General features: G+C 33.5%; 1 protein-coding gene across 1 annotated transcript in view; it reads left to right on the plus strand.

The window, feature by feature from the left end:
* The window catches only part of LOC145252852 (DNA-directed RNA polymerase I subunit RPA49-like), a 32,138-nt gene extending 5,982 nt beyond the window's left edge, over nt 1-26,156 (plus strand). Inside the window, exons 3-12 of the mRNA XM_080112866.1 lie at nt 4,134-4,207; nt 8,545-8,630; nt 12,533-12,588; nt 15,588-15,726; nt 17,417-17,518; nt 19,946-20,042; nt 20,622-20,761; nt 20,875-20,968; nt 23,578-23,700; nt 26,011-26,156. Coding sequence (XP_079968992.1) covers nt 4,134-4,207; nt 8,545-8,630; nt 12,533-12,588; nt 15,588-15,726; nt 17,417-17,518; nt 19,946-20,042; nt 20,622-20,761; nt 20,875-20,968; nt 23,578-23,700; nt 26,011-26,143 — 1,044 coding nt within the window. The 3' untranslated portion in view covers nt 26,144-26,156. The remainder of the gene's footprint in view (nt 1-4,133; nt 4,208-8,544; nt 8,631-12,532; nt 12,589-15,587; nt 15,727-17,416; nt 17,519-19,945; nt 20,043-20,621; nt 20,762-20,874; nt 20,969-23,577; nt 23,701-26,010) is intronic.
* The last annotated feature ends 776 nt before the right edge of the window (nt 26,157-26,932 follow it).

The raw sequence follows: 26,932 nt of genomic DNA on the forward strand, positions 1-26,932 counted from the left end.
GTTCTAAGAAAAAAGCTTTGTTCATGGAATCTACGTTTAGGTTTAGGCACAGATAAAGAGTGGGGGGAATTATTGATAGTGTTTACAGCTAGACGAGTGTTTCTTGTGAAAGTTTGGCGAGGGGGGACCATAGATTGAAGCTCATTCGAACACTTTCCATGAAAATAACGATACATCAGAGACAAACTCGCAACATCTCTTCTGTGAGATAAAGGTTGCAAGGAAGAGAAAAGGACATCTCCTACGAGGCTACGAAGTCTATTTTGAACTCTATCAAGGCAGGCCAAGTCCTTTCTAGCAGCTCCTGCCCAGTATTCCATCCTTGGACGTACCTGGCTCTTATATAGATAGAGAATAGCATCAGCAGTGAGATATCTACCGGATCGATAGAAAGATCCCACCATTTTTCCAGCGGCCTTGGCAACAGATTTGATGTACGTGTTCCATTTAAGATCAGGAGTAATGGTCAAGCCAAGAAGTTTGTCAAAATTTGAGGCCTCCTGAAGACGAGCGCCATTCATTTCAATTGATGTCAGATGTGGATCAGAATGTTGATGATGTAAAGAGAGAAGCTTGGTTTTAGATGCATTAAAAGTAACTAGCCATTCTTTACCCCATTGTACTACGTGCTCAAGATCAGAGGAGAGAGAATTGGAGAGAACTTGGTCGTTTACTGTCTTAGATGTGCTACCATAAATGGTAGTGTCGTCAGCATAGATGTCTACAAATGATGTAAGGATGTGATTTGGAAGATCATTAATGTAGATCAGGAAAAGAGTTGGGCCCAGGATGGACCCCTGAGGGACACCGGCATTAATACTGTGAGCTTCTGATTTTTGCCCCTCAACTACTACTCTTATGAACCTATCAGAAAGAAATGATTTAATAATTGAGAAGACATTTCCAGCAATACCATAGCTAGAGATCTTATGAAGTAAACCTTTATGCCATACCCTATCAAAGGCCTTAGATATGTCAAGAGCAATTGCCCTAGAAAGGTTGCCTCCGTCGAGAAATTTGCTAATCCTATGAGATATAACTGTAAGCACATCTGCTGTAGATCTAGCAGAACGGAAACCATATTGAGTGTCACTAAGAAGGTTATTTTTGTTGAGACGGTTGATTACTTCTGTATTTAACACAGATTCCAGCAACTTACTCATGACGCACAGGAGACTTATTGGCCTGTACTGAGGTTACTTGGACATGGATCAAACTTTTTAATTTGATTTGAGCCCAAAACAATAAATATTATGGGGTCAAAGTTAAAAAAAATTAACCTTTGAAATATTACACGAACTGTATTCAGACATAGGGCAAGTTTTTAATCAATTTTTGGCCGAAAATTTGGTTGCCAACGGGTCAAAGTTAAAAAGATTTGACCTTTGCGTTCTCTAGCAAACTATTCAGGCAATTTTGGGTCGAAACATTTGAAATTTTATATAAAGGGTATTCAAACATGAAGTAATCTTTTTAATCAGTTTTTGGGCAAAAATTTTGCTGCCAAGAGGTCAAAGTTGAAAGAGTTGACCTTTGCAGACTCTACGAAACTTCTCTACCAATTTTGGGTCTAAACACTTTTTAATATATATACGAGTCTCGTATATGCACATAAAGTTATGAACAGTACATAGGGCCCAAGCAAAGTTGGGCTGAACTGCTAGTCAATAATAGTTTAAATAATCTATGGAACATGTTATCACAGGATTGCTTCTCTTTGGGTTACAACATGTTCATATTCAGATTTAAGGCCAATAAACATTTTTCATAAACGGTATTAAGTATTCTGTTTATTTCATTCGTTTTTAATTGTCTCCTAACATTCTTTATCAATCAACTGATAATATCAGTAACCTTTATTCTCAAGTGGCTTTTAACCTTGATAATTGGTGATTCATTAATAAAAACCAAATTATAATTTAGATCTGAACTGATTTTTATGTGCATTTTAGAGTAAATTGAGTTTGTGTTTGAATATTTAAGCTTTACTTTCAGAAAAAAGAGTGCATTAATTTTTGGTTCACGTTTTGATTTTATTTTTTTGTATTTTCTTTTCTAAAAAATAAAATGTAGTTTAATTTATAAAACTCATCAGGTCTGTCTCCATTTTTTCAAACTGCATTTCCTTTGAGATGCAAGGTCACAGATTAGACACAAAGCGGGTCAAATGATTACATTTTTTGTGGATCGTTTTTTAACGAGTCTTTAGCTGGTGAGAATAACTGCTAAGAGATCAAAATTGAAAAAAAAAACTTGGTGTAAAGTTCTTTTGTATGCATATCATCTGGCATCAATTGAAATGGATGGCTCTCGTCTGGGAGAGGCCCCATGTTTTGACAAGCTTCTGGGTTTGTCCTTTACTCCTGATCTGAATTGGAACACGTACATCAAGTCTGTTGCCAAGGTCGCTGGAAAGATGGTGGGATCCTTCTACTGTTCCAGAAGATATCTCACTACTGATGCAATTCTCTATCTACATAAAAGCCAAGTACGTCCAAGGATGGAATACTGCTGCCATATCTGGGCAGGAGCTGCTAAAAACAGCCTATCCTGCCTTGACAGAGTACAAAATAGACTTCGTGGCTTAGTGGGGGATGCCCTTTTCTCTACCCTGCAACCTCTCTCCCACAGAAGAGACGTTGCGAGCCTATCCTTGTTTTATCGTTATTTCCATGGCAGGTGCTCGTCTGAACTCCAATCTCTGGTCCCCCCTCGCCAATCTTTCACAAAAAACACCCGTCTAGCTGAACCAACTGAAAAATTTCCCCCACTCTTTATCTATGCCTAAATCAAAACGTAGATTCCATGAACTTCTTTCTTAGAACTGCACACCTGTGAAACTCTGTTCCGTCTGCCTGCTTCCCACCTGACTACAACTTGGATGTGTTCAAGTCCGACGTTAACAAATTCCTAATGAACCGCCCCCCCCCAAGTAAACACTTCAGCAAATCTCCACACTAATGTACCGTACTTGCAATAACCTTTATCCCTGAGTGGCTTCCGGGCCTTGATAAGTGGTGACCACCATGTAAAAAAAAAAAAAAAAAAAATACAAATATACATGCATAACGTTCATTTTTCACTATTTCTTATCCATCTGACGATAGCTCAAATGGTAATGATTAAAGCTAGAGTGCTATAAGTTTTGGTTTTGATTCTTGGCACTGAAGTCATTTTTTTTAATCACTGCTATATATTGGGTAAAATATAATATGTAATAATTGATTGAAAATTGACTCTATAATGATATATACAAAATCTGCATTAAAATATCATATTGAAGCATATTTTACAACTGTGCAACACTCTGTGTCCCTGCTAGTATTTGATATGGACTAGCAAAGTTGCCTGGTGCATGGATATCAAAAAATTAGATGCATTTTTGTTGTAGACTTTCTTTCTAGCAACTGGTTCAATATAAAAGAAAGAAGAAATAAGTTGACCGTTTGACCTAATTTCAGTCTTGTTTTTAAAATAACTACCTATAAGAATGGAAAAATAGCAAGGTTTACTCTCCCCCCTCTTCCCTCTATAATAATTTGATCCTTTCCAAAGGAATGGCTATTGCATTATCTTTTGCTATAACCTGGTCACATGTAATCCGATGATATAAGGTTTATAAGTGTGTCTTATGTAGTTCTGATTTTTAGCCGGACATACAGACAGAAGTAAAAGTTTCTTTTATATAATAGATTCAGAATTTTTGAAAAACATGTTTATCCTCTCCATCTCTAATTTCAGAGATTGATTTCTCTTTGATATCGTCATCCTGAAAATAATTGGAAGAAGAGTATCTGCATTTTCTTTTTTTGTTTTTTTAATGAAAGTTCATAATTTATAGAAAAATACCCCCCCCCCAAAAAAATGCCCAAAACAACGCAACTTCAGTTCTGAAACTCTAAAATTATTTTATTTGATGAGTCCAAATGTCTGAAGGAATGAAATGTAACAACCAAAAATTTTTTTTTGTTTAATTTGTTTTCTAATACAGTAATTATCATAGCCAAACTTTATTGCCTATAAATCGTCTGAATATAATAATCTGGCTCTCGATTTGCATATCTGTTAAGTGAATGACATACATTGAACGTTTCTTTTTTAAAAGGAGGAATTTTATCTTTTGTCATTTGCAGGTTGCTCAAACCGATACTTGTTGTTACGTTGGAAAGAATTTTGGAAATACGTTTGACTCGTCCAAATTGTGCAGGTGAATTTTTAACTTTTGTTTCTTTTTTTTTTAACAAAAAATATTGACACATTATTCATCGCTTTGTTTTTGTTTTGTCTGAAAATGAATGAAAATCTTTGTAGTCCATCAATGCTTGTTATTGTGATGTGCTGAAATTTTTTTTTTTTTTTAATCATTCGTTGACATCTATGCTGATGACACGACCATCTATCGCAACACATCAAAGGCCGTAAATGACAAAGTTCTCTCTAATTCTCTCCTGATCTTGAGCATGTGGTACAATGGGGGAAGAGGTGGCTGGTCACTTTTAATGCATCCAAAACCAAGCTTCTATCTTTACATCATCAACGCTCTGATCGTCTTGGAGAGGCTCCATGTTTTGACAAGCTTCTGGGTTTGACGTTTACTCCTGATCTGAAATGGCCATGCTTTCTTACTATCCCTCCCACACATTCCCTCACACAGTGAGTCTTGTTCCCAACCCACCTCCCAGATAATGACCACCAGCAAGCTTCACTTCTAGACCTATTCCTTACCACAGTACCTGAGGATTGTGTAACTAATGTCCACAGTCCGCTCGGGAACGCAGACCACCTAGTGGTATCAGTAGACATCGCACTCAAATCCCAATCCCAAGGTGAGGAGCCATTGCTCAAAATGATTAGATAATACAAAAGGGCTGACTGGGAAGCCATAAGAGAACATATCAGAGATGCCCCATGGACCAATATCTTCTCTCTCCCTGCGAAACAGTGTGCCAATGAGACAACTAAATGGTGCAAAACAGGCATTAAAGCACATATCCCTGCACGGAAGTATTATAGCCTCACTCACCCCCATGGTTCACTACAGATTGTGCAGTTTCCATTGCACAAAGACAGCATGTACTCCACTGGTTCGTACGTCATAAGTCAAATACAAATAGGCAAAAATTCATAGATGCTAGAAATCATTGTAAGACAGTAATAACCACAGTCAAAAGAAGACATGCTTAAATAACCAGGGAACGTATAGAATCACAGAAGATAGGAATTCGCGATTTCTGGAAAATTTATAATAGTGTAGTGAATAAAGGGCAATCAGTAATTCCTCCATAATCCAACAACCAGAAGGTTACATGCACGGCAACCGAAAAGACAGAACTGCTTGCTCAATGATTCGCTTCCAATTCCACCCTAGAGCCAACAAATAATTCTCTCCCAAATTTCCCTATGTGGACAGAGGCCACAATTGATGATCTGAAAATTACCCCTTCTCATGTCCACGATATCATAAAAAATCTTAAACACCTCCAACGCGTGTGGGCCTGATCTCATCCCTGCTATACTAATTAAGAAATGTTCAGCTGAACTAGCTCTTGTACTTTCCAAACTCTACAACAATTGCTTTGCTGAATCCTGCTTCCCTAATAGCTGGAAGGTGGCCTTAGTTGTACCAGTGTACAAGAATTCTGGCGAAAGGACTGACCCTCTCAATAATCACCCTATCAGTCTTCTCCTGCTCTTCGCTAAAATCTTTGAGACACTAATCAATTAAGCACCAGTCCACTACCTTGCAAAAGATAATCTTCTCTCCGACAAACAGTATAAATAAAACAGATATTTTGACAACCATCTCTGAATGCATATACCATGCACTGGATAAGGCGGGTGAAGCCTGGGCTGTAACCCTTGATATATCCAAAGCCTTTGAGAAAGTATGGCGTGAAGGGCTGCTAATGAAAATCAAATCATGCAGTATAACTGAACGAATATTAAATATAATTAGATCCTTCTTAGACAACAGGACCATCCATGTCATTGATGGATGTTCACCCAAGCAGCATAACATTAATGTGGGAGTGCCTCAGGGGTCGATGCTTAAACCACTATTATTTCTGATATCCATCAATGACCTCGCCGATAATATTGAGTCTGAGATGAGTATATTTGCTGATAATACAACGCTCTATAACATACATGAGGGAAGAATGGATGTACACAAATCCAAGAAAATGGCTGAATCCTTAGAAAATGACCTCCAGACCATAGTGGAATGGGGACAAAAATGGAAGGTAACATTTAATGCTACTAAGACTAAGCTGCTCTCCTTTAACAATTACAAGAAGCCTCTCCAACCACCGATATTCATAACAAATAACTCTTTACCTGAGAATTCTTCCTTCAAACTCCCCGGCTTAGCATTCACAAGAAATATGAACTGGAGCAAATATATTGATGACATTGCGAAGGTTGCTGCGAGGAAGTTGGGCTCCCTCTATCGTGCTAGAAAACTGCTTACACCTAAGAGTATCCTGTATCTCTACAAGGCCACCATTCACCCATGCATGGAGTATTGTTGCCACATCTGGGCTGGTGCATCTACCACTAGCCTTCCCTCTTAGATAGGTTCCAGAAAAGGGTCTGCAATCTAATAGGTCCCACTTTGTTAACTAGGCTCCAACCCCTGTCCCATCTTCACAATCGTGCATCCCTGTGCCTTTTTTACAAGTATTTTAATGGAATGTGCTGTCATGAACTAATTACACTTGTGCCTCCTCACCATACATATCCCCAACAAACCCACTTAGTAACAAAATCACACCCCTTCACTGTTGAGATCCCTAAATGTCAGAAAGTATTTTACTCTAATAGCTTCTTCCCTAGAACGGCTAGACTTTGGAATTCTCTTCCTACTCCCTGCTTCCCAAACTGTACTGATATGCAGAAGTTCAAATGCAACGTAAACCATCATCATTATCAGTAGTACCACATGACATGATCTCACTTGAATTGATATTTGCCCAGAACTTTAGTACAGCTTTTGAAAATTGTTATCCATTTTTGTTTTCATGAATCTTAACATGAACAACTTTAATCTTTAAATTGTCATAAATCAGGATTCTGTACTAAATCTGTTGCTTTTCATTTGTGTCGTAGACGTGTCATTCTCAGGGAGTTTTATACGGCTTGTCTGGAAAGAAATTCTTTACACTGATCATTTAGTGCTTGAAAATAAAGGTTTGTGACTGGTTGTTACAAATAGCAAAGTGATGAATCCGTAGTTGTAGCATTGGAAAGCTCTGTTTGTGAAAAGGGAGTTTGGAACAAGAAACTTCTTTTTAGTACTTATAATAGCAATACACATACATTTTTTCATGTGTATTGCTATTACAAGCATTGGATAAACAAAAGGTGGAAGTACTTGTAAATTGAGATAACCAGTTTGTGTGAAACATGTGTAAGACAATGCTAAAAGGATAAAAAATTTATTTGGGTGATGAAGCTATTGAAGTTGTTCAGAGGTTTTGCTACCTTGGTGATACGATTGGCGGTTAAGGAAATGTGTTACATGGAGAGAAATGATATTAAAATAATATAATACATGTATAATGTGAGTTTTAAAGACATTTAGCTCTGATGATCTCAAAGGAAAATTAAATCTGGATAATCTAGGAAGATGTGTGCAGAGCAGGGGCCTTGGTTGGCACATTTAAAAGATGGATGAGTGACTGTGGTTAGTACATGTAGAGCAGGATCAGTTTGTAGGTGAAAGCCGAAGAAAACATGAAAAGTAATAAGGATGGATAGGGATAAAGTTCCGATCAAAGATAGGTTAGCTTGGAAATCAATTTATAAAGCTGTCCAACACATGCCAATATTTAAAAGAGACGTTAAACCAATAAAACCGGCAACATTTAAACATCAAATCTTCAGATTATTAAGCTTAAAAATATTTTTTAAAAAAAACACCTTTTAGCGTAACTTTTAGAGATTCAGTTCCTATGTAATTTTAAACATAACCCTTCTGTTGTCTTTTCTTGAAATTTTGTAGAAATTTTTTTTTGCTAAATATTGATAAAAAATCAGGTAGTGGGACCATTTTATATTAAACTGGTATAGAAAACTGGACCCCAAGTATAAAATTGAACAAATAATTTTTTGTTTTTGACAATATTATAATTAATTGATAACATTTGGTGTTTGCTCAAAGATGTACCGGTGATCTCCTTTCGCACTGTGTTCTGCAGTCTTGAGTGTGCTGCCTCAGAATTGTGTGAATCAACATGTATCATTGTCACAGTTTTGGAGTTCAGTATTGGCTATTGTGATGTTCTTAAGTTTTATGCATTCCTAATTACTTTAGTAGCCTCTGTCTATTGCTAATGGTTTTATGACTATGGCTTTATAAAGGAAAAAAAATTTTCTAAAGAAAATCTCTAATATAAATTGAGAAAAAAAATGTTTTATTTATTTATTTTGAAAATATTTTTTTCTGATCATATTGCTTGAAAATTTAAAATTTGATATTCAATTTGATGAAGTTGTGTGCCATATTTTCAAAATGTTCTCTTTTTTTCTCTTTTAATTGACCAGTCATTATGTCGGAATTTTGAATAAATCCACGGGAAAGATTAAAATCTGTGATGCTGACCTATTTTATTTGAATCCACATTTTAAAGGTAAGCAAAAAATATACTGGGGGGGGGTGTAATATCTTAAGATACAGTTTTTATTGTCTTTGTTTTTATTTGTTGCAATTGTTACAACACCGTTCACCGTAGTTGGGTTTGAGCCAGGTTTGTCCTGAGCCTGTATCACATCCCAAAGCTTTTTTTTTTTTTTTTTTTTACTCCTATTTAGCCCAAACAAAGCACGGTGCCAGTTGGATGTAAGGGGTTATTTGGGACCATGTCTACAGGAGCACTATATAAGGAGTTGAACAGCGAGATGTTGGTTTACATTACACTTAAACTTCTGCATGTCAGTACAGTTGGAAGCAAGAAATTAGGAGAGAATCCCAAAGTTGAGCAGTTTGAGAGAATAAACTATTAGAGCAGGAGGCTTGTTGCCATCTAGAGATCTCTACACTGAAGGAGTGGGACTTTACTCCTTGCCAGGATAGTTGGGAGTATTTACATTAAGGGGCACAAGTGCTATGAGTTTGTCAGAGCATATCCAATTAATGACAGCTTGCACACAGTGTTTTTTTTACTTGGGAGTCACCACATATCAAGGCCATAAGGCCTCTAAAGGATAAGGGTTAATAAATGTAAGGTGGTAGTGTAATAATCATTAATGGTGTAAATTGAGTAAAATTTGATTATTTATGGGGACGGCTGAACAAAACCTTGTTTACATTGGATTTGAAGGCTATCGTGTTGTATTCTGCCGGGAAGCAGACTAGTGGGACAGTATTTCACAGGCAAGTAGTTCTGGGAAAGAAGCTTTGTTCATGGAATCTGTGTTTAGATTTAAGCAGAGATAGAGAGTGAGGGAAAATCATATATAGTGGTTGTAGCGAGTTGAACCAAACCAAAGTGGCAAAGGATGGTTAATCAATCGCAATTTCATTGTCAAAGACCAACAAGTGGCCGAGAATGCGAGCTATGTGTCAGGATATGATGTCGCTAACAGGAAGTTCAAAGTAACGTCTAGCAAAGACAATAGCAAAATTGTTCTCTTTAGCTGACAAACTGATCAAGTTCAGACATTGTTTTGAAGCTCATTACCTGACAGTCTTTTACTTTTTTTCTATTATTTTAAAAAGATTTTGTAAGATTAAACCAAATATGATGATTTTAAAAGTTAAATTTAATTATTACAATAACATTTAATCTTTAAATTAATTTAACTAAATTGTTATAAAACTATAAATGATTTTGTTAAAGTTGATGATGTAATCTCAATTTATAAAACTATTAGATACTAGTGGAGGAGGAGGAGGGCGCCTGGCCTTTCTGGGTTGTAAAATACGATTAAATATATTTTAATCATGCAGATTTTGAATTTATTATTACAGAGCCATTTCTATATTGAATATATATATATATATAATATATATATACAAGCAAACAGTTAATAAAACATGTTAAAAAACACTTTGAAATGAGTTTTTTTTTTTTTTTTTACATAGGCATCACCACATTATCAAGGCCAAGAGGTCACTCAAGGATAAGGGTTAAAGAGTGTACAGTAGAAATTGGACAATATAGTAATCATTAGTAATGAAAATTTGGTAAATTTGATAAATTTGTTAAAAACATATTTAATCTGAAAAGGAAACAATAGATAAGTGGATAGTCCTTAATCCGCGGAGTTTCAAAGAAATACTTTCCTTCTCATCAGAGGGTAGGAATTAGCAAAATGCGGGATCGGATTTTGCATGCAAAAGTATTTGATGAAACAACAAGTAACTCAAAGATCTTACTTGAAAACAAAAAAAGTGAATCAGAGGGAATATGGTGAAGAAAAAGGTGATTACACATGAATGGATAGTCTGGTGGAAGATAATCCAGTGATGGTAAAATCTAAATGTATAACGTCAAGAAAATATATATAAGAGCAAGTAGTTAATAAAACATGTTAAAAACACTTTGAAAAAGAGTTCAAAACATATTTAATTTGAAAAGGAAACACTAAATAAGTGGATAGTCCTTAATCTGCGGAGTTTCGAAGAAATACTTTCCTTCTCATCAGAGGGTAGGATTTAGCAAAATGCTAGATCGGATTTTGCTTGCAAAAGTATTTAATGAAACTACAAGTCATAGATCTTACTTGATAACAAAAAGTGAAGCAGAGGGAATAGGGTGAAGAAAAAAGTGATTTCACATGAATGGATTGTCTGGTGAAGGGTAAAGTATCCAATGACGGTAAAATCCAAAAATGCAGAATCCAAGAAAGTTGGTTAATTTTCCATTCGCACAAGTAAAATCCAAGGGCATCGCGTAATTGGAAGATGGTCCAAAATAATCCAAAAGGCACAAATCCGTGGAATAATTCACAAATAGGTACAAGGAAAAGGGAATTAATTCCAATAATATTATTAAAAGAAAGATAAGATGGGCATAAAAAATGAAGAAATTTAAAACTTGACTGTTGAGGCAAAGCTAAATTAAGAAAAAAAAAAAAAAAAAAAATATATATATATATATATATATATATATATATATATATATATATATATATATACATAGTACTGATTTCAAAAGTTAAAACAAAATGACTTGGGTGCCATCAGCTAGAATCGGAACTAAAACATTTAGCGCTGCAGCTGTATTCTCTCAATTAGTATTCCAGCTGCATTCTCTACCATTTGAGCTAATCCGACAGATAAAAAGATTAAAATCAAACCACTATGATTGAATTTGTGCATGCGTAAAACTAATAGCAATTGTCGGCAAGTTGAAAAAACGTTTTGCATTTTAATTTACCAACATATTTCTGTACACGTGAAACATGCATCCAGACAAAGATTTTATTTATTTTTTAATAACACCTGATCTCTATATGAGATACATAGATATCCGAATATTCCATTCAAGTTCTTTTTTACCTCTCAATAAGTGAGTTAGTAAAGTTGTTGAGAACATAATTTTCCTCTCCCAAATTGATCACTTAAATATGTTATAGTATATGTTACTTGTGGTCTCCTGTTCTTATCAGATTCCAGGACAAGAATTCATCTAGTTTGGTGGAGTATCCAGCTAAATGTTGCTACTTAAGGTAACATTACTATGAGAAGTTGTATCATTTTTTTTTTTATGAACCAGTATATACCCGTGTTGAGGGGATCTTCTTTGGGCTTCAAATACTATGTTATTTTTAATATTTCGTCAGGGTTTACTTGTAGGGTGACATATACCCATGTCAAGTTATCTTGACAAACGCTTGTACAGAGAGAGGATACTTGAGGATAATGTTTGGTAATTCAGACTTGTTATATATGTGTAACGGAATTGAACACCAATATTATTGAAATTGATTATGTGGTGAAAGTAATGAAGAAAGTGACGTACACAAACGGGTGCGCCTCTTTCTTTCCTGTCGGATGATGGGATAAAGAAAGAAAAGAGGAAGAAAAGATCTTCGTTTGTAGAAGGCTCAGTAATATATATGCCATTAATTTGCATAACTGCACAGGAACTGTTATGAAAAGGACGAGTTGGAAGCACAAAGAGCAGTTAGTTTTTCGACAGCTGTGAGAGAGAACGGATGGTAGATATTACAGTTGAATTTAGTCGTGGGAAAGTAGGAGTTCGAATAAATACTTTTTTCATTTAATTTCCTGTTTTTTTCATTTAATTTCCTTTTTTTTTTCATGGAATTTCCTTTTTTTTCATTTAATTTCCTTTTCTTTCATTTAATTTCCATTTTTTTTTCATTTAATTTCCTTTATATTTAATTTCCTTTTTTTCATTTAATTTTCTGCATTTTTTTTCATTTAATATGAAAACTAAAATTACTGACATATTCTATGATTACATATGAATATTAGGGCAAAAATGGAGTCATCATTTTTGTTATTGTCATTATCGACTGAAAGTATACACTTGTTGGAAAATAATTATTAATTTATTTTCAGAAAGTGAACCGCAACCAAGACAAGAAACAGAAAATAATCTGTCATATTTTGAAAAAGTGAGTATTACATTCCTTTGATCAATTAGACTTGAGGCACCCCAATATTAGCAAATACCAAAAGGGACACACATTGTGTTGACTGGATTCTTTACTTCCAATTAAATTATAGACAAAACATGTTTTATTTATTTATTTATTTTTTTTTTGCAAAGTTTGTGACCTTCTCTTTTTTTTTTTTTTTAATTTATTCTTTTTTAAGATAAATTTTTAATTAAAAAAGGTTACAAATTTTATTTTAACAAAATATGTAAACAAAACAAATTTAAACAAAAATATTTAAATAAGTTTTTTTTTAATATTTATAAAATAAATGTGCAGGAATTATATTAAATATTTATGGACAAACATAATAAAATAAAAAAAAGTTTTATTTATTAAACTATTCATAAGAAACAAAAAAAATATTGCAGTTTGTCTTCATACATATTGCTTAAAATTGTTTTTTTAATTTCTGAAGTTTACAAAACAAATTGTTTTATGAGATGCCTTCAATAAGTTTTCGGACATTTTTTTGTATGGATACTTTTATTGATAATACACACGCGAAGCCCTAATCCCCTTCAAAGTAATCTCTTCTGGCCGCAGTGCATTTGTACCATTCCAACAACTTCTGGAAGACCTCTTGTGTGAGCGTGTCAATGACCTTCGTCACAGCCTCTTTCAATCATCAATTGTCTCATAATGACAGCCTCTAAGGTTTTTCTTGAGCTTAGGCAATAACCAAAAGTCACAGGGAGCAAGGTCTGGACTATAGGGAGGGTGAGGAACTGTCTTGATGCCCATCTTGGTTAAATAGTCTGTAACAAGAATGGAGATGTGGACTGCACTCTTGAGACAAACTTTACACAAATCTTCTGCATCTTCAGTTCCTCGTGAATAATTGTGTGTAGAGTTCACACACTGACATCAAACTGTGTAATTGTTGTCTCTATAGACACATGACGGTCCTTATCCATGAAATTCTTTATTTGGTCAATCAATGCTGGTTTTTTGAGTTCCTTACTCCTCCCACACTTCTCATCATTTCTCACAGACTCCCTAACTTCCTTGAATCTCTTATGCCACTCAAAAACTGATGCTTGATTCATGCAAGATGGTCCAAAAACAGTCTGAAGCATTCCATATGTTTCTATGGCATTTTTTTTCAAGTTGTAAACAGAATTTTGTTGCATATTGTTCTTCTAAAGTGTCCTCAAGTGCAGATTGCATTTTTGAAATTCACCGATTGTAACAATTTAGTAGAGTTTATGAGCCCAGTTTTTCCGATGATGTTCTTAAGATTTTCTTTTCATGTCGTACATAACACAGTGATAAGTGTTAAGAGAAAAATGAAATTTTAATTCTAGAGAAGGTTCCTTTACATCTATTGTATTTCTGAGATGTGGCGAACGAATGTGATAGAAAAATAAGACGTTGAGTAGTAAAAAACAAAGAACCAAGATGCCATTTACTTTACATCAATATTCGAATGCAATAGAAAGGCTTGTTCATAAACTGACCTCAGTAAATTGACATCTAAAATTCTGCAGCAATATTTTGTTCTTTGTATTCACAAACTTTGCATTGTTCAGGTTGTGTTAATGGGACCACAGTACTTAACTGCTTTTTCCATTTTGAATTAAACCTAGATTCTTAAAGTTAGAAAAAAGTGAAAATCTAAAAAAATTAATTTGGATTACTATTCTCATTTTGAGTGTTATTCACGCAACGTTTCGGGCAATGTAACCAGGTGTATTTTGTCGGACTCCAGAATCTTTCTGTCAGACTCCAGAGTCATTCTGTCAAACTTAAGGAATCTGCACAGAATTTCAAATGGAGCCCTTTATTTAATCCATGGGGGAAGTATGCTCTTGTTCCATCAGCCATGACCAGGTAGAAGTCTTAAGGTGTGCAGGTTATCAAATTAGACAAAAAGATTCCCAAGTTTGACACGATACACTTGAAGAAGGTTGGAGGTTAGATAATCCAAAACTTTGTGTGAATAACAATCCAAATGAGAGCAATCCAAATTACCATCATCTTTAAAATCCGACTGATTTAAATTTGTCTCTGAATTTTTTAAATCAGGCTTAAATACTAGTTTATAGAATACATTGATACTTGATTTAAACTAATCTAATTTTTTTACTTCCACTTATATTGGCAGGAATCTCTTATTTTAATTCGGTACATACCAACTAGCATATAAGTAATAAAAACTAAGTTGTTTATTACTTGTATCATTTTTAAATACAAACACAAATTATTTATAAAGAGGTCAACACTGGCAAAACTAAGTGAACTGAGACAACAATAATCCGGTTACTAACGAAAAGTTTCAATGATAAAAAAAAGAAAAGTGGTGATTTTAACATATTTACTGACTCAAATGACTTCCGGTTTTGAAAGTCCTTGTAAGTAAATAGTGTTACTTTATTTGAAGAGCCCTGCTTAGTAAAACAAAAACAAATTTTATAGAAATCATACTGAAAATATAATATTTTTTTTAGATATAAAAAATAAGAATGTCCGTGAACTGAATTTTTGATATGTTTATTTACATATGTTTTTAAGTAATTACAACTAAAAATATTTTTTAAAAACCTAATAAATGAAATAAATGGAATAGAAATTGAATGTATGCTTAAATAATTGAAAAAGAAAATTAATGTTTAGTTAACAGTTAAAAGAATAGATTTTTCACATGTAATAAATTAAATAAAATAAACGTAAAAGAAATTGTGCATGTGTACAAATACAATAAAACTACATTATAAATATGAAACAATGATGGGAACATAATATTTTCAGGGTCTTCAAATTAACTCACATCGTTTACTTCCGAGGAGTTTAAAAACTAAAAGTTGTTTGCATCAAGTAAATATGCTAGATTGTTAGAAAAGTTCATTAAAAAAAAAATGAATCGAATAAAAACTAAATAAATGTCATTTTATAAGTTTTGTGGTCGTATTGTGTTGAAGACAGATTAAAATATTTTTATTGTTTTTCGTTTCCAGAAAAATCGTTTAATTGAAGCTTTTGGAGGTAAAAGCTCTCAGAAACGACTGGAAAACTACACAAGTCATATTATTGAACAGGAAGATTTGTCGAAAGTAATGAAGGAAGCTTTGAAAGAAACAAATATTGCAGAGGCTTGTAAGTAAATCTTTTTCACGTTTTCAATATTTTATTATTGCTAAGAGGTTAATGTAGTTTGCTTGAAGCATTGTTTAGTGTGTATAAAGATGGTAATTTAAATTTATAGAAGGCAGTCCAATTCAGAGGTGTAACGGATCGACACAAACTGAAGCAAAAGATATGATGGTAGAATAAGCTATCCAGATTTACCTTTATTTATTCAATATGGTGGATTTTGTTGATTTTGGTGTATGAGCTCGTCACAACTAAGTTGCTGAAATCCACACAGATGATTTGTTTATAGTGGTAAAGGTTTTGTGCAGAACCAACCACATTTTTTGGTACAACTGCTAATCTTTGTCGGTGCAATGGCTGCCATAAGACACAGTAGACCTCAGGTTTTTACATCAATTTTTCCTTTTAGATGCATGTCTTAATGAAGATTGGGGGGGTGCCTCCAGATACCAACCTGAAAATTTCTACGTCTCGGCGTGGTATATACAGCACCTAGCCTTCTCAAATGGTCACCCATTTGGCCAGGCTCAACATTGCTTAACTTTAGTCATCTAACAAGAACCGGTGTGTCAATGTCAATATATATATTACATCTATTGTGTTCTTACTTGCATCAGCATATTCAAATGGAGGATCTATATTGTAATATTTCAGAAAATTTCCCTTTGTCAGACATGTGATGAATTTATGCATATAACATGAACGTTTGTCAGACATTATGTTTGACTTTCAAAGGGAGCTTTTCCAAAATATAACAATACAGGTCTTCCACCTCACCAAGTAAGAATACAATACATGTAAAAAATAGATAAATGGTTATCCACAGACATTACTGTTTCATTGTTTACATCAGTGCAGCTAGACCATGGCCATTAACTGAAAAATGCCTGCAAGCAATGTAGGTAAGATTTGTCGATCTGTTACTGTCGATACTATATGACAGCATTTTTAAAAAGAGCATTAAAAACATGTTAACAAAGAAAAGAAAGGAGCCCAATTCGATTAATAATGAAACTGAACTTTATTCAATATAAAATATAAATATTATCTTTGTAAAATTATGTAATTTTAAAGCAATATACAATCTAATATTGATAAAACCAAATTATGAATTTAAGGAACAAACAAAGAAACATAAGACACAAACAATTCTTGGGCTTCGGGACAAGATCACAGTGTAGTAGTATCTGTTCTGATGCTTCAATTCACCTTTTCTGTCCTCGGCCGGTGGAGGAGAAATCTTTCATGACTAGAACAATTTTTATTTTTGTTCCTATCCAAAGTGTCACTTATTGAGGAGCTGGATTTTCGCCACAAGATTAGATGTTGAAATATTTCAATAACTATTATCTTTAATACAGAAATTATATTTAAAGTTTGACATTTAGAATGATATCTAATATTATTTCATGCATTTACATAAAATTTGATGTATCGATTTCAGTATTTACTTTAACGGTGCTCAATATGTGAGTAGAGCGAGGTAGTAAGTTATAAATATATATTTATGGCAATTAAGCTACACAAAATTTTCTGCACTTGATGTCAAATGCTATTTAGATCCAGTGTTTATTGTTGTACCTTGCGTTTGGTACTTTTGGTACTATTATTACAGGCTTTCTGCATTTTCTTTATGGAGATGGGGGAGAGATGAATTATGATTCTAAGGTTTTTTTTTTACCCTTTATTTCAGCAAATGCACCAATTAGTACTGATATCATGAGTGTTTCTGGACTGCTCCCCCCTTGCAATATTCATGCCACATCTGTTGAGGAAGTTTACTTATTAGAGGACAGTAAGTATCAAAGGAATTTAATGTTTTCAAATACTGTGGTCATGAGTGGCCATGTAATCTAATTTATAAAACTCAGTATGTCTGTCCATCTCCATATTTGTAACTGCATCTCCTTCGAGACGGAAGGTCACAGAACAGTACGTGGAGAGTCAAATAATTGCATTTTTTGTGGACCATTCTTTTTTCTATTTTCACCATTTAACTGTTCCCACATTTTCTGTTAGAAAAACAAAATCAATAAATTTAGTTTGGAAATCTGTTAATGACAAGAACATTCGAGATTGAGAAATATTTAAAAAAATAATAATATAATGCTAAGTTTAGTCGGATTATTTGAATTCTTTGAACTATTATTATCATCTTGAGTGTTATTTTCATTTTCAGTTAGTGGAACCTCCAACCTCAGAGGTGATATTGACCGTTCAAACGGTATAACCTTCAACCTTGGAGGTTACATTGACCGTTCAACCGTATAACCTTGTCGAACTTAATAATCTGCACAAGATTTTGACCAAAAGATGGTGAAAATCACATTCAAGATAAAAACAGCAGTTGGAAGAATCCAATTACTACAAATAATCCTCATCTTAAAAATTAAAAAACGTAATTTAATGTTCGTATTTACATTAATACCCTCCACCCCTTTTCTTAAAGATGGCATTGCCTAATCACTGAATATGCTTTACAAAAACGTAATTTTAAAACTTTTATCTGATGTCACTCTTGTGTTTAATGTGTAACTCAAACTAAAATAACCTTTCTTGGACCATGATCAAAGTCTAGTATCTGTTTTGTCTAAAAATGGTACAATAATATTGTGTGAGTCTAGCAATATAGAAACCTGTCACATATACATACAAATGTTTTGGAGATAGTCCCCCCACCCCACACTAAGCAGATTTATTTGTGAATTACATTAACTAGAGTATTATTAGATGTATATGTTTCAGTTGAAAAAGCAGATGGTACAATAATAATGTGTGGTTTTTATTTGCGTACAACATTTACAGGATTGAAATATTTTAAAGCAGATGTAAGAGAGAACTGTGGAATTTCCATAGGTCTTGCTGGTTGTTAGTAATGCCATTAGTTGTAGGTTTCAATCATCTCTTATTAGTTTTGATGATTTCAAAAGCAGATTAAATCCACACAGTATAGCATGCTGAACAGGTGACTTTGACGGTGTGGCCATGTTAAAAGAACGGATGAGTGTTTTGGAGGTAGATGTAAAATAATTGAGATAGTGAATTCAGTTCATACGAGGAAAGGCACGGAAAATGCTGTGAGATAAAAAAAAAAAATGAACATTGAGGGAAAAAGATAATAAAGACTTGATAATTTAGAAGTTGATTTCTTGAAGCTATCTGACACTGCCAGCATGTAAAACGGGCGTCCAACTAAATATGATGATGATTCTTTTTAGAAAAATATTTACTCCTAATTTTTCTAATCTCTTCATGTAAATAATCTGTTACTCTTTATTAGTGGGTTTGTATTACTGTACACATAGATTCGAAAAAGTTGTCAAAAAAACAAATATATAACAAATAAATGTTATAAAAGGCAAGATAAGTTACTTTTCTACCAAACTGGATATATTTTTTGTGTTTTTATTCAATGTAACCTGTTTATTTAGCTTGAAAAACATGCAGTGTTTCCCGATGTATTGTAAAATTCAAAATGGCGCCCGACTTTCTCTTTAACACGGTAAGTTTGGGAAAAGGTGTTATGAATAATAAACTAGACAAAATACTATTAAAAAAAACACCGAAATATGTCAACCTATGTCACGGTAACATATATTGAGCAAATTTCTAACAGTATTTTGTCTAGTTTATTATTTATAACACCTTTTCCCAAACTTACCGTGTTAAAGAGAGAGTCGGGCGCCAATTTTGAATTTTCCAATACATTGGGAAACACTGCATGCTTTTCGAGCTGAATAAACATGTTACATTGAATAAAAACACGAAAAATATATCCAGTTTGGTAGAAAAGTAACTTATCTTGCCTTTTATAACATTTATTTGTTATATATTTGTTTTTTTTGACAACTTTTTCGAACCTATGTGTATAGTAATGCAAACCCTTATTAGTTATTGCTCTTGATATATGTCTTCCAATCTCAATATTCTAATTCCCATGCCTCCCGAGAGGTCACATGCAACACAAGATTAAAAACTTTTGTGATTTCATGTCGTATTGAACAGAATTTGCATTGTCTATTAAGAGAGTAAAGTTTTTAATTATAATTGAGAAAAACAAAATCTGATTCGAGAAGATAGTTAAAAATCAGAAATCCTTAAAGTGGATTAACAAATAAATAAACAAAAAAAAAATTATGCTCAATAAAAATTGAGTTTGGATCACCATTGACATTTTTATTTGTAGAAGAATCAACTTTAAGAAATGTTATTTCCATTTCAGTCATCAGTTCAGCTGATATGGCTCGGCTATCGGAGCATTCTCAGGAAATGCTTAAATTGACACAAGACGAAGTATTAGCTTTGGCAAGAGAAGGAAAGTAAGTGATAAACATTTAAATTCTTTGTTTCTGCTTTTACTAACATTTCGTCTTATGAGTGAACGTAAACTACACGAAAAAATCTAAAAACTAACGTTACCTGATGTATGGCAAGATAATAAAATCAGTTTTGAAAACATTGTGTAAAAGGCTGCTGATTGAGATAGTTGACACATGTTCCACATGTCTGAATAACCTATATATCAATTTTCAATTCGTTTAGTATATAGACACACATTCTCACATTTATAGATATATTTACTGTTGAATAACAGGTACTTGTGCAGTTTATGGACTGTGCTGAAATAATGTTACTATTTAGAAAACGATTCTTAATATTGGGAGGGTGGCTTTGTTAACTATTGTGTACTTTCACTTAAAATAATACAGAAAAAATTGAATTTAACTTGAAAATCCCATCTAAAAATTAACATGGTACATAAACTGCACAAGTACTGAATAACTTTTCTCTTTATGTTAGCAACTTTGAATCGATTTCACTTGTTAATCTGTGTAATGTCATAAAAAAGAGTAAATATACTTTATACACTTTTCGTTTCTTTCTGATTTTGTTTGTAGGTATTGTCAGTTTGTGGTGCAACGCCTGCAGAATTTACCTGAAGAACCGATTCAAAGACAGAAAAGAGTAAATTGTCTGCAGTATTTTCAATATTTGGTCACCCTGCATCAAATGAAGTCGCCCAACCTAAAAAATAGGGGTATTTTCACTATTTTAAATATTCATTTTAAATGTAATTTTTTAAAATTTTCATTTTAATAAATTTCTATTTTAGATGTAATTTTAAAAAGTTATGTTTTTAACTCATTTTAGATGTTTATTATTTGTTTCCTGAGTTCATCCGAAAAAAATTTCTTACATGTTCATTTGTTACGGACGGAAAATGTGCCCGTGGAAGGCTTCAAAGGTAAGTTTTTATCAAATATTAATTTTTACTTTTGGAGACATTTTACTTAGTCTGTTGCATTTTTCAATGTGTTTAAGCATCTCTATAAACGTGCTGATTTACTTGCCTCCTCATCAGGGCAGAGTTACTGTTATGTAGGGAATATCATCATCAACATCATCATCACACAGTTCTACATAGCTGAAGATGGCTAGTCAGGAACTTGGTGCTTTATCCTACGGTGTTGTAACATTTCACGTCCAGTGTGGAAAGTTTCCCCACAAGTAGTTTTTTTTTTTTTTTTTTTTTTTTTTTTTTTTTTTTTTACATGGTGGTCACCACTTATCAAGGCCCGGAAGCCACTCAGGGATAAGGGTTATTGCAAGTACAGTATGTTAGTGTGGAGATTTGAAAGTGTTTACTTAAGGGGGCGGTTCATTTGGAATTTGTTAACGTTGGACTTGAAGACATCCAAGTTGTAGTCAGGTGGGAAGCAGGCAGACGGAACAGAGTTCCACAGGCGTGCAGTTCTAAGAAAGAAGCTTTGTTCATAGAATCTACGTTTTGATTTAGGCACAGATAAAGAGTGGGGGAAATTTTTTACAGTGGATTTAGCTAGACGGATGTTTTTTGTGAAAGATTGGCGAGGGGGGACCAGAGATTGGAGTTCAGACGAGCACTCTGGATGCGACAGCTTATCTCCTTGTCTGCACGGCCGTTGATAGTCAGTGTACTTCCCAGGTACTTAAAGTCTGGTACCACTTTTAGTTCCTCACTTTTTATCATGATCGATGGATCCCGTGGGTGTATATTGTCAGGTGATGGTTGGTATATCACCTCAGTTACTGTGCTTACCTGAAGACCGATTTTCTGTGTCATTCTACAAAATGAATTTATTATAATTTGGATTTGTTCCGCACTGTGTGCCACCAAACATCACGTGTCATCTGCAAACATCAGCTCGTTTTGAGTCTTTGTCTTTGCTCTCAGTCGTGCCAAACTGAACAGTTTGCCATCAAATTTGGAGTGAATAAAGATGCCTTCATCTGTGGGGATATACAGCTCTCAAAACAGAGCACTATGGATTGAACTAACATAAGAATTGCCCTAGTAAAGAAAGAAAAAAAATGCATAAAAAAAAACAAAAAAACTTTCCTCTTTTTTCCATTCTACTTGCTTGAAACATTTGGGACCAAGAACTCAGCATGTGTATTCAAAAATGTCTGCTTGCTTCGTCAAAAGATACCCAGTAAGAAAATGGTGATATTTTGTCTACCCTTTACGCATTAGGAGAGCGCAAGTTGATGAATCATTTAAGGAAACAAACCTACAAAACTGCTGATTAAGTGATTTTCACTGAGAGTAAGTCACGAGTGGACACTTTTACCAGATTCACTAAAGGGGGTGAGGGTTGCTTTTAGATGCTAAAATTTGAATTTACGATATTTAATAATTTTATTTTACAATAGGATGAATAAACACCATGATAATTAACAGTTATATGAGCATAGCATTTTTTTTTTTTTTTTAATTTTTTTTTTTTAAATATATGCATATGCTAAATTTCTGTTCATCTTAAATGCTACATGGTTAGGCACAATGTAGAAAATGTCCATCAATAATAAATAAATGTATGTTGAAGGGGACAGCTCCTGGTGATCAAAAGTTATAAATGAATGCATATTTCTATTTAGATGCGATTCCAGGAATGTAGTGAATTGTCCATTGCAGTAGAAATAACTATACAATAAAGTTAGGTCAGAGCAGGTAGAATAGGACAACACAACAGAAAATAATGTTCTTCATGTTGCCAGAACATGCAATAATCCAGATGCAAAACAGGTCCATCGTGGCCATGTTCTGACATCACAAAGAAATATAAATTCAATATATGCAGGTTAGAAGAGAGTTAGAGTTGAAAGAGTTAGCCTGAGCTCCTTAAGGAAGTGGGGACAAAACAAAATGTAGCATCGAATTCCCATTATTCTCATCACCATGTCTTTGTAATTGTTGTAAGCCTTTGTCTTCGTCGTCATTTCAACAAGGTAATGTGTTTTTCTCACCATCTTGAATATTGAACTTTATAGAAAACCCTTTTCGAAAGTGTTAACTGCATCCCCCTCATCAATAATGTATTTCCCCTTTGTGTTTAAAAAGAACTGTCTCTTCACATCTGTTCTCTTATAATTGTCGTCCCCGTTCTGTGAATCCACATATACAACAAAATGAAACTAATCACGCAATAAGAAACCATAAAAAAAAAAAAAAAAAATGAATAATTAATGAAAATTTGTTTTTCAAAGGAATATGTAAATTAGTTAATGTCAAATCGATTGCATATTCATGACTGAGTATATTTAGAGGTTTGTTTTGATTTTTAAGTGGAGAAAGTAGGCTTTTAATATCAATGTCAGTGTCAAACATCAACTTCATGTGTATAGATATTTGTTTTATTTTTCTAAATATTTTCTATTAAAAATAATTTTATTTTTTATTAAAAAAAAAAATAAAAAATAAATAAAAGTCTATTTTATATAAATAATTCCTTTTTTTTTATGTAGAAATTTCCAAAGAATTTACTTAAAATTTCTTATCTGTAAAAAAAAAAAAAATCTGTTCTATTCTTGCAGGACAATGTCTGCTTATCAGAAAGACAAAGTTGCGATATATATTATTGTTCTGGCACTGATAATGGATGGTTTTAAAACGCCATTTTTTCAAATTTTACAAGATTTGAAGATAGGACGCGTCAAGTAAGTATTTAAAATAATTTGGGGGATTTTTTTTTTTTTTTTTTTTTTTTGATGGTTCAGCATCTTGTTAAATGACGTCTTTATGAAATTATCTAATCAAATATCATATATTTATGAAAAAAAAAAAAAAAAGAGATTTGTACTCTTACATATGAAGTAACAAGAGTAACTCAACAGAGGTGTGTTCTCTATAGCTTATGATAATTCCTTTTGCTTAGTGATTTCAATTACATCTTATTTGACGTTAGAAAACAAAATTTTAGTCTTGTTCAATATTTCAAAACAAAATCAATTTTTACTCACACCCGAAAGACTTGTTGATCCTTGATTTAAAATACTGAAGTAGAAAGAAAAGTGCGACAAATTTGATTTTTAAAATCCAAATTCAGAACTGCTCAAAATATTAAACTTCAAATTATAACAAAACCTATAACTTTAAATGCTATTTCTTATCTATATAAGAGCCAAGTACGTCCAAAGATGGAGTACTGCTGCCATATCTGGGCGGGGGCTGCAAAAAACAGCCTATCCTGCCTTGACGGAGTACAAAATAGACTCCGTGACTTGGTGGGGGATGCCCTTTTCTCTACCCTGCAACCTCTTTCTCACAGAAGAGACGTAGCGAGCCTGTCTTTGTTCTATCGTTACTTCCATGGCAGGTGCTCGTCTGAGCTCCATTCTCTGGCCCCCCCCCCTCACCAATCTTTCTCAAAAAAAAAAAAAAAAAAAAAAAAAAAAAAACACCCGACTAGCTGAAACCACAGTCAATAATTTTCCCCACTCCCTATCTGTGCCTAAATCAAAACGTAGATACCATGAACAAAGCTTCTTTCTTAGAACTGCACGCCTGTGGAACTGTTCCGCTTGCCTGTTTCCCTCCCGACTTCAACCTGGATGTCTTCAAGTCCAACACAAACAAATTCCTGATGACCCCCCCCCCCCAAGTAATGACACCTTACCAATTCTCCAATACTATTGCTACACTATCCCTTTGATTACTGTACACACAATAACCCTTATCCCTGAGTGGCCATTGGGCCTTGATAAGTGGTGAACTCCATGTAAAAAAAAAAAAAAAAAAAAAATTAATACCGTAGTACCTTTAATGTACTTACATGTGTCATGGCTTCCAGATTATAAATTATTCGACAGAGAGATCCTATTTTTTTTTTTTTTTTTTTTTTTTTTTTTTTTACATGGAAGTCGCCACTTATCAAGGCCCGGAGGCCACTTGGGGATAAGGGTTATTGCGTATACAGCAATCAATGGGACAATCCTAGTAATTGTTAGTAATGGAGATCTGATAAAGTGTCTTAAGGGGGTGGTTTATCAGGAACTTGTTTATGTTGGACTTGAAGACATCCAAGTTGTAGTCAGGTGGGAAACAAGCAAACGGAAGAGAGTTCCACAGGCGTGCACTTCTAAGAAAGAAGCTTTGTTCATGGAATCTGTTTTGATTTAGGCACAAATAAAGAGTGGGGAAAATTATTGACAGTGATTTCAGCTAGGCATAAATCCTATTTATTAAAAATACATAATAGAAGGTGATAACATACTACAAACATTAAATTAGTATATAGATACGCTAATTGATGTTTGTAGCACGTTATCTTCTATCCTCCTTTTTAATAAATAGGCTCTCCCAAAGACGTAATGTTTAAAAAAGAAAAAAAAGTCGCTTTCGAACCTTACATGAAATTAAAATATACCTTCTTGGTCTTCTGACCAAGATCCAAAAGGCAATATCTGTTCTGTCTGAAGATGGTATAATAATATCGTGGGGTTTCCGGTTGTACCAGGCATCTATACAATGGAAATAAATTGTAAAAGCAGATATTCTGACACATTAATCAGATTACTTGGATATATACTTTTATAGTTTTAACAAAAACGGCTACAATAATATTGTGAGATCTTTCACCTCGAATGTCCAATGCTCAGTGGACAATATTTTACATATAATTAAACAAAGTAGCGGCATCTTTTATAACACCTATAAGTTTAAATAGTATTTAGCGATTTTTTACATTTATTTTCTATTTGTCAAATTAGAACAGTTTTAAATACTTTCTATTTGTCAACTTTTAATATCTATAATTTTTTTTATTGCTTTTTAACTCCAAAACATTCTTATGGTTATAATCTCTAAATTATATATAATCACCTATACACTAATCTTATTCGAAAACTGTTTCAATCATCAAATCTTTAAATTTATCCTTTTATCCGAGATACAAGCATTAATATTATAATAGATTTTTCTTTGCAATTAATCTAACTTTAAAATTTTATTCATTTTTTTTTATTTAGACTCGTGAAATTATTTGGTTATGTTGGAGCAAAGATTGTTCGAGAAAAAGGAGACCGAGAGATGATGAAAAATTGTGCTGTCTTGAAAGTCCCTCTTGAGTTGAAGGTTTTAATGACTAAAAAAAATAAATGATTTTTTAATTTTTCCTTATTGTTTTTGTTGGGTTATTGACAAATTGGTGTTCGCAAATCTTTCTGAATGAAAATGTTTTGTTTTAACACAAAATATCAATTTTTCTTACCATAGAAAAAAAATGACATCACTTGCATTGTGGGTATATTTGCTGATGACACTACACTGTGATAGACATGAAGGGGAAATGGATATCCACATAAAATAAATGGTTCCCATTACTGTAGTAGAAAATTACTCGGAGAACATCCTATGTATTTACAAAGCCATAATTTGTTCATGCATGGAGTGCATCTACCACTAATCTTTCAGTCTTAGGTTAAAAAAATGAAATCTAATGGGTCCTGCACTGTCGGCAAAGCTCCAACCCCTGTCCCATCACCACAATGTTGCATCCCTGTGCCTGTTTATACAAGTGTTTTGGTTAAATGTGCTCTGATGAACTAGCACTTGTGCCCCTTTGACTTACAGACTCCCAACTTATCCAACCAGCAACAAAATTCCATCCCTTTACTGTTGAGTTCTCTAGATGCCAGAAAGCATTCTACTCTTATTGTTCATTTTTTCAAACTTTGGGAATTCCCTCCTGGTTTACTGCTTCCCTGATTGTACAAACCTGCAGAAGTATAACTTCATTGCTGGAATTGTGGATTTTATTATTTTAAATCAAATATTTTACAATATTCTTTCTTTTATTCAATCTATTAAGAACAGTATATTGTGATTGAAAATATTGAATATTAAATGGTTTTACTAGATTTATTTTCAAGACTCAATCATAATTTTACC

Source organism: Euprymna scolopes, chromosome 3, assembly GCF_053919585.1.
Source record: "Euprymna scolopes isolate OS-2025 chromosome 3, ASM5391958v1, whole genome shotgun sequence".
In the NCBI taxonomy this organism is placed as follows: Eukaryota; Metazoa; Mollusca; class Cephalopoda; order Sepiida; family Sepiolidae; genus Euprymna; species Euprymna scolopes.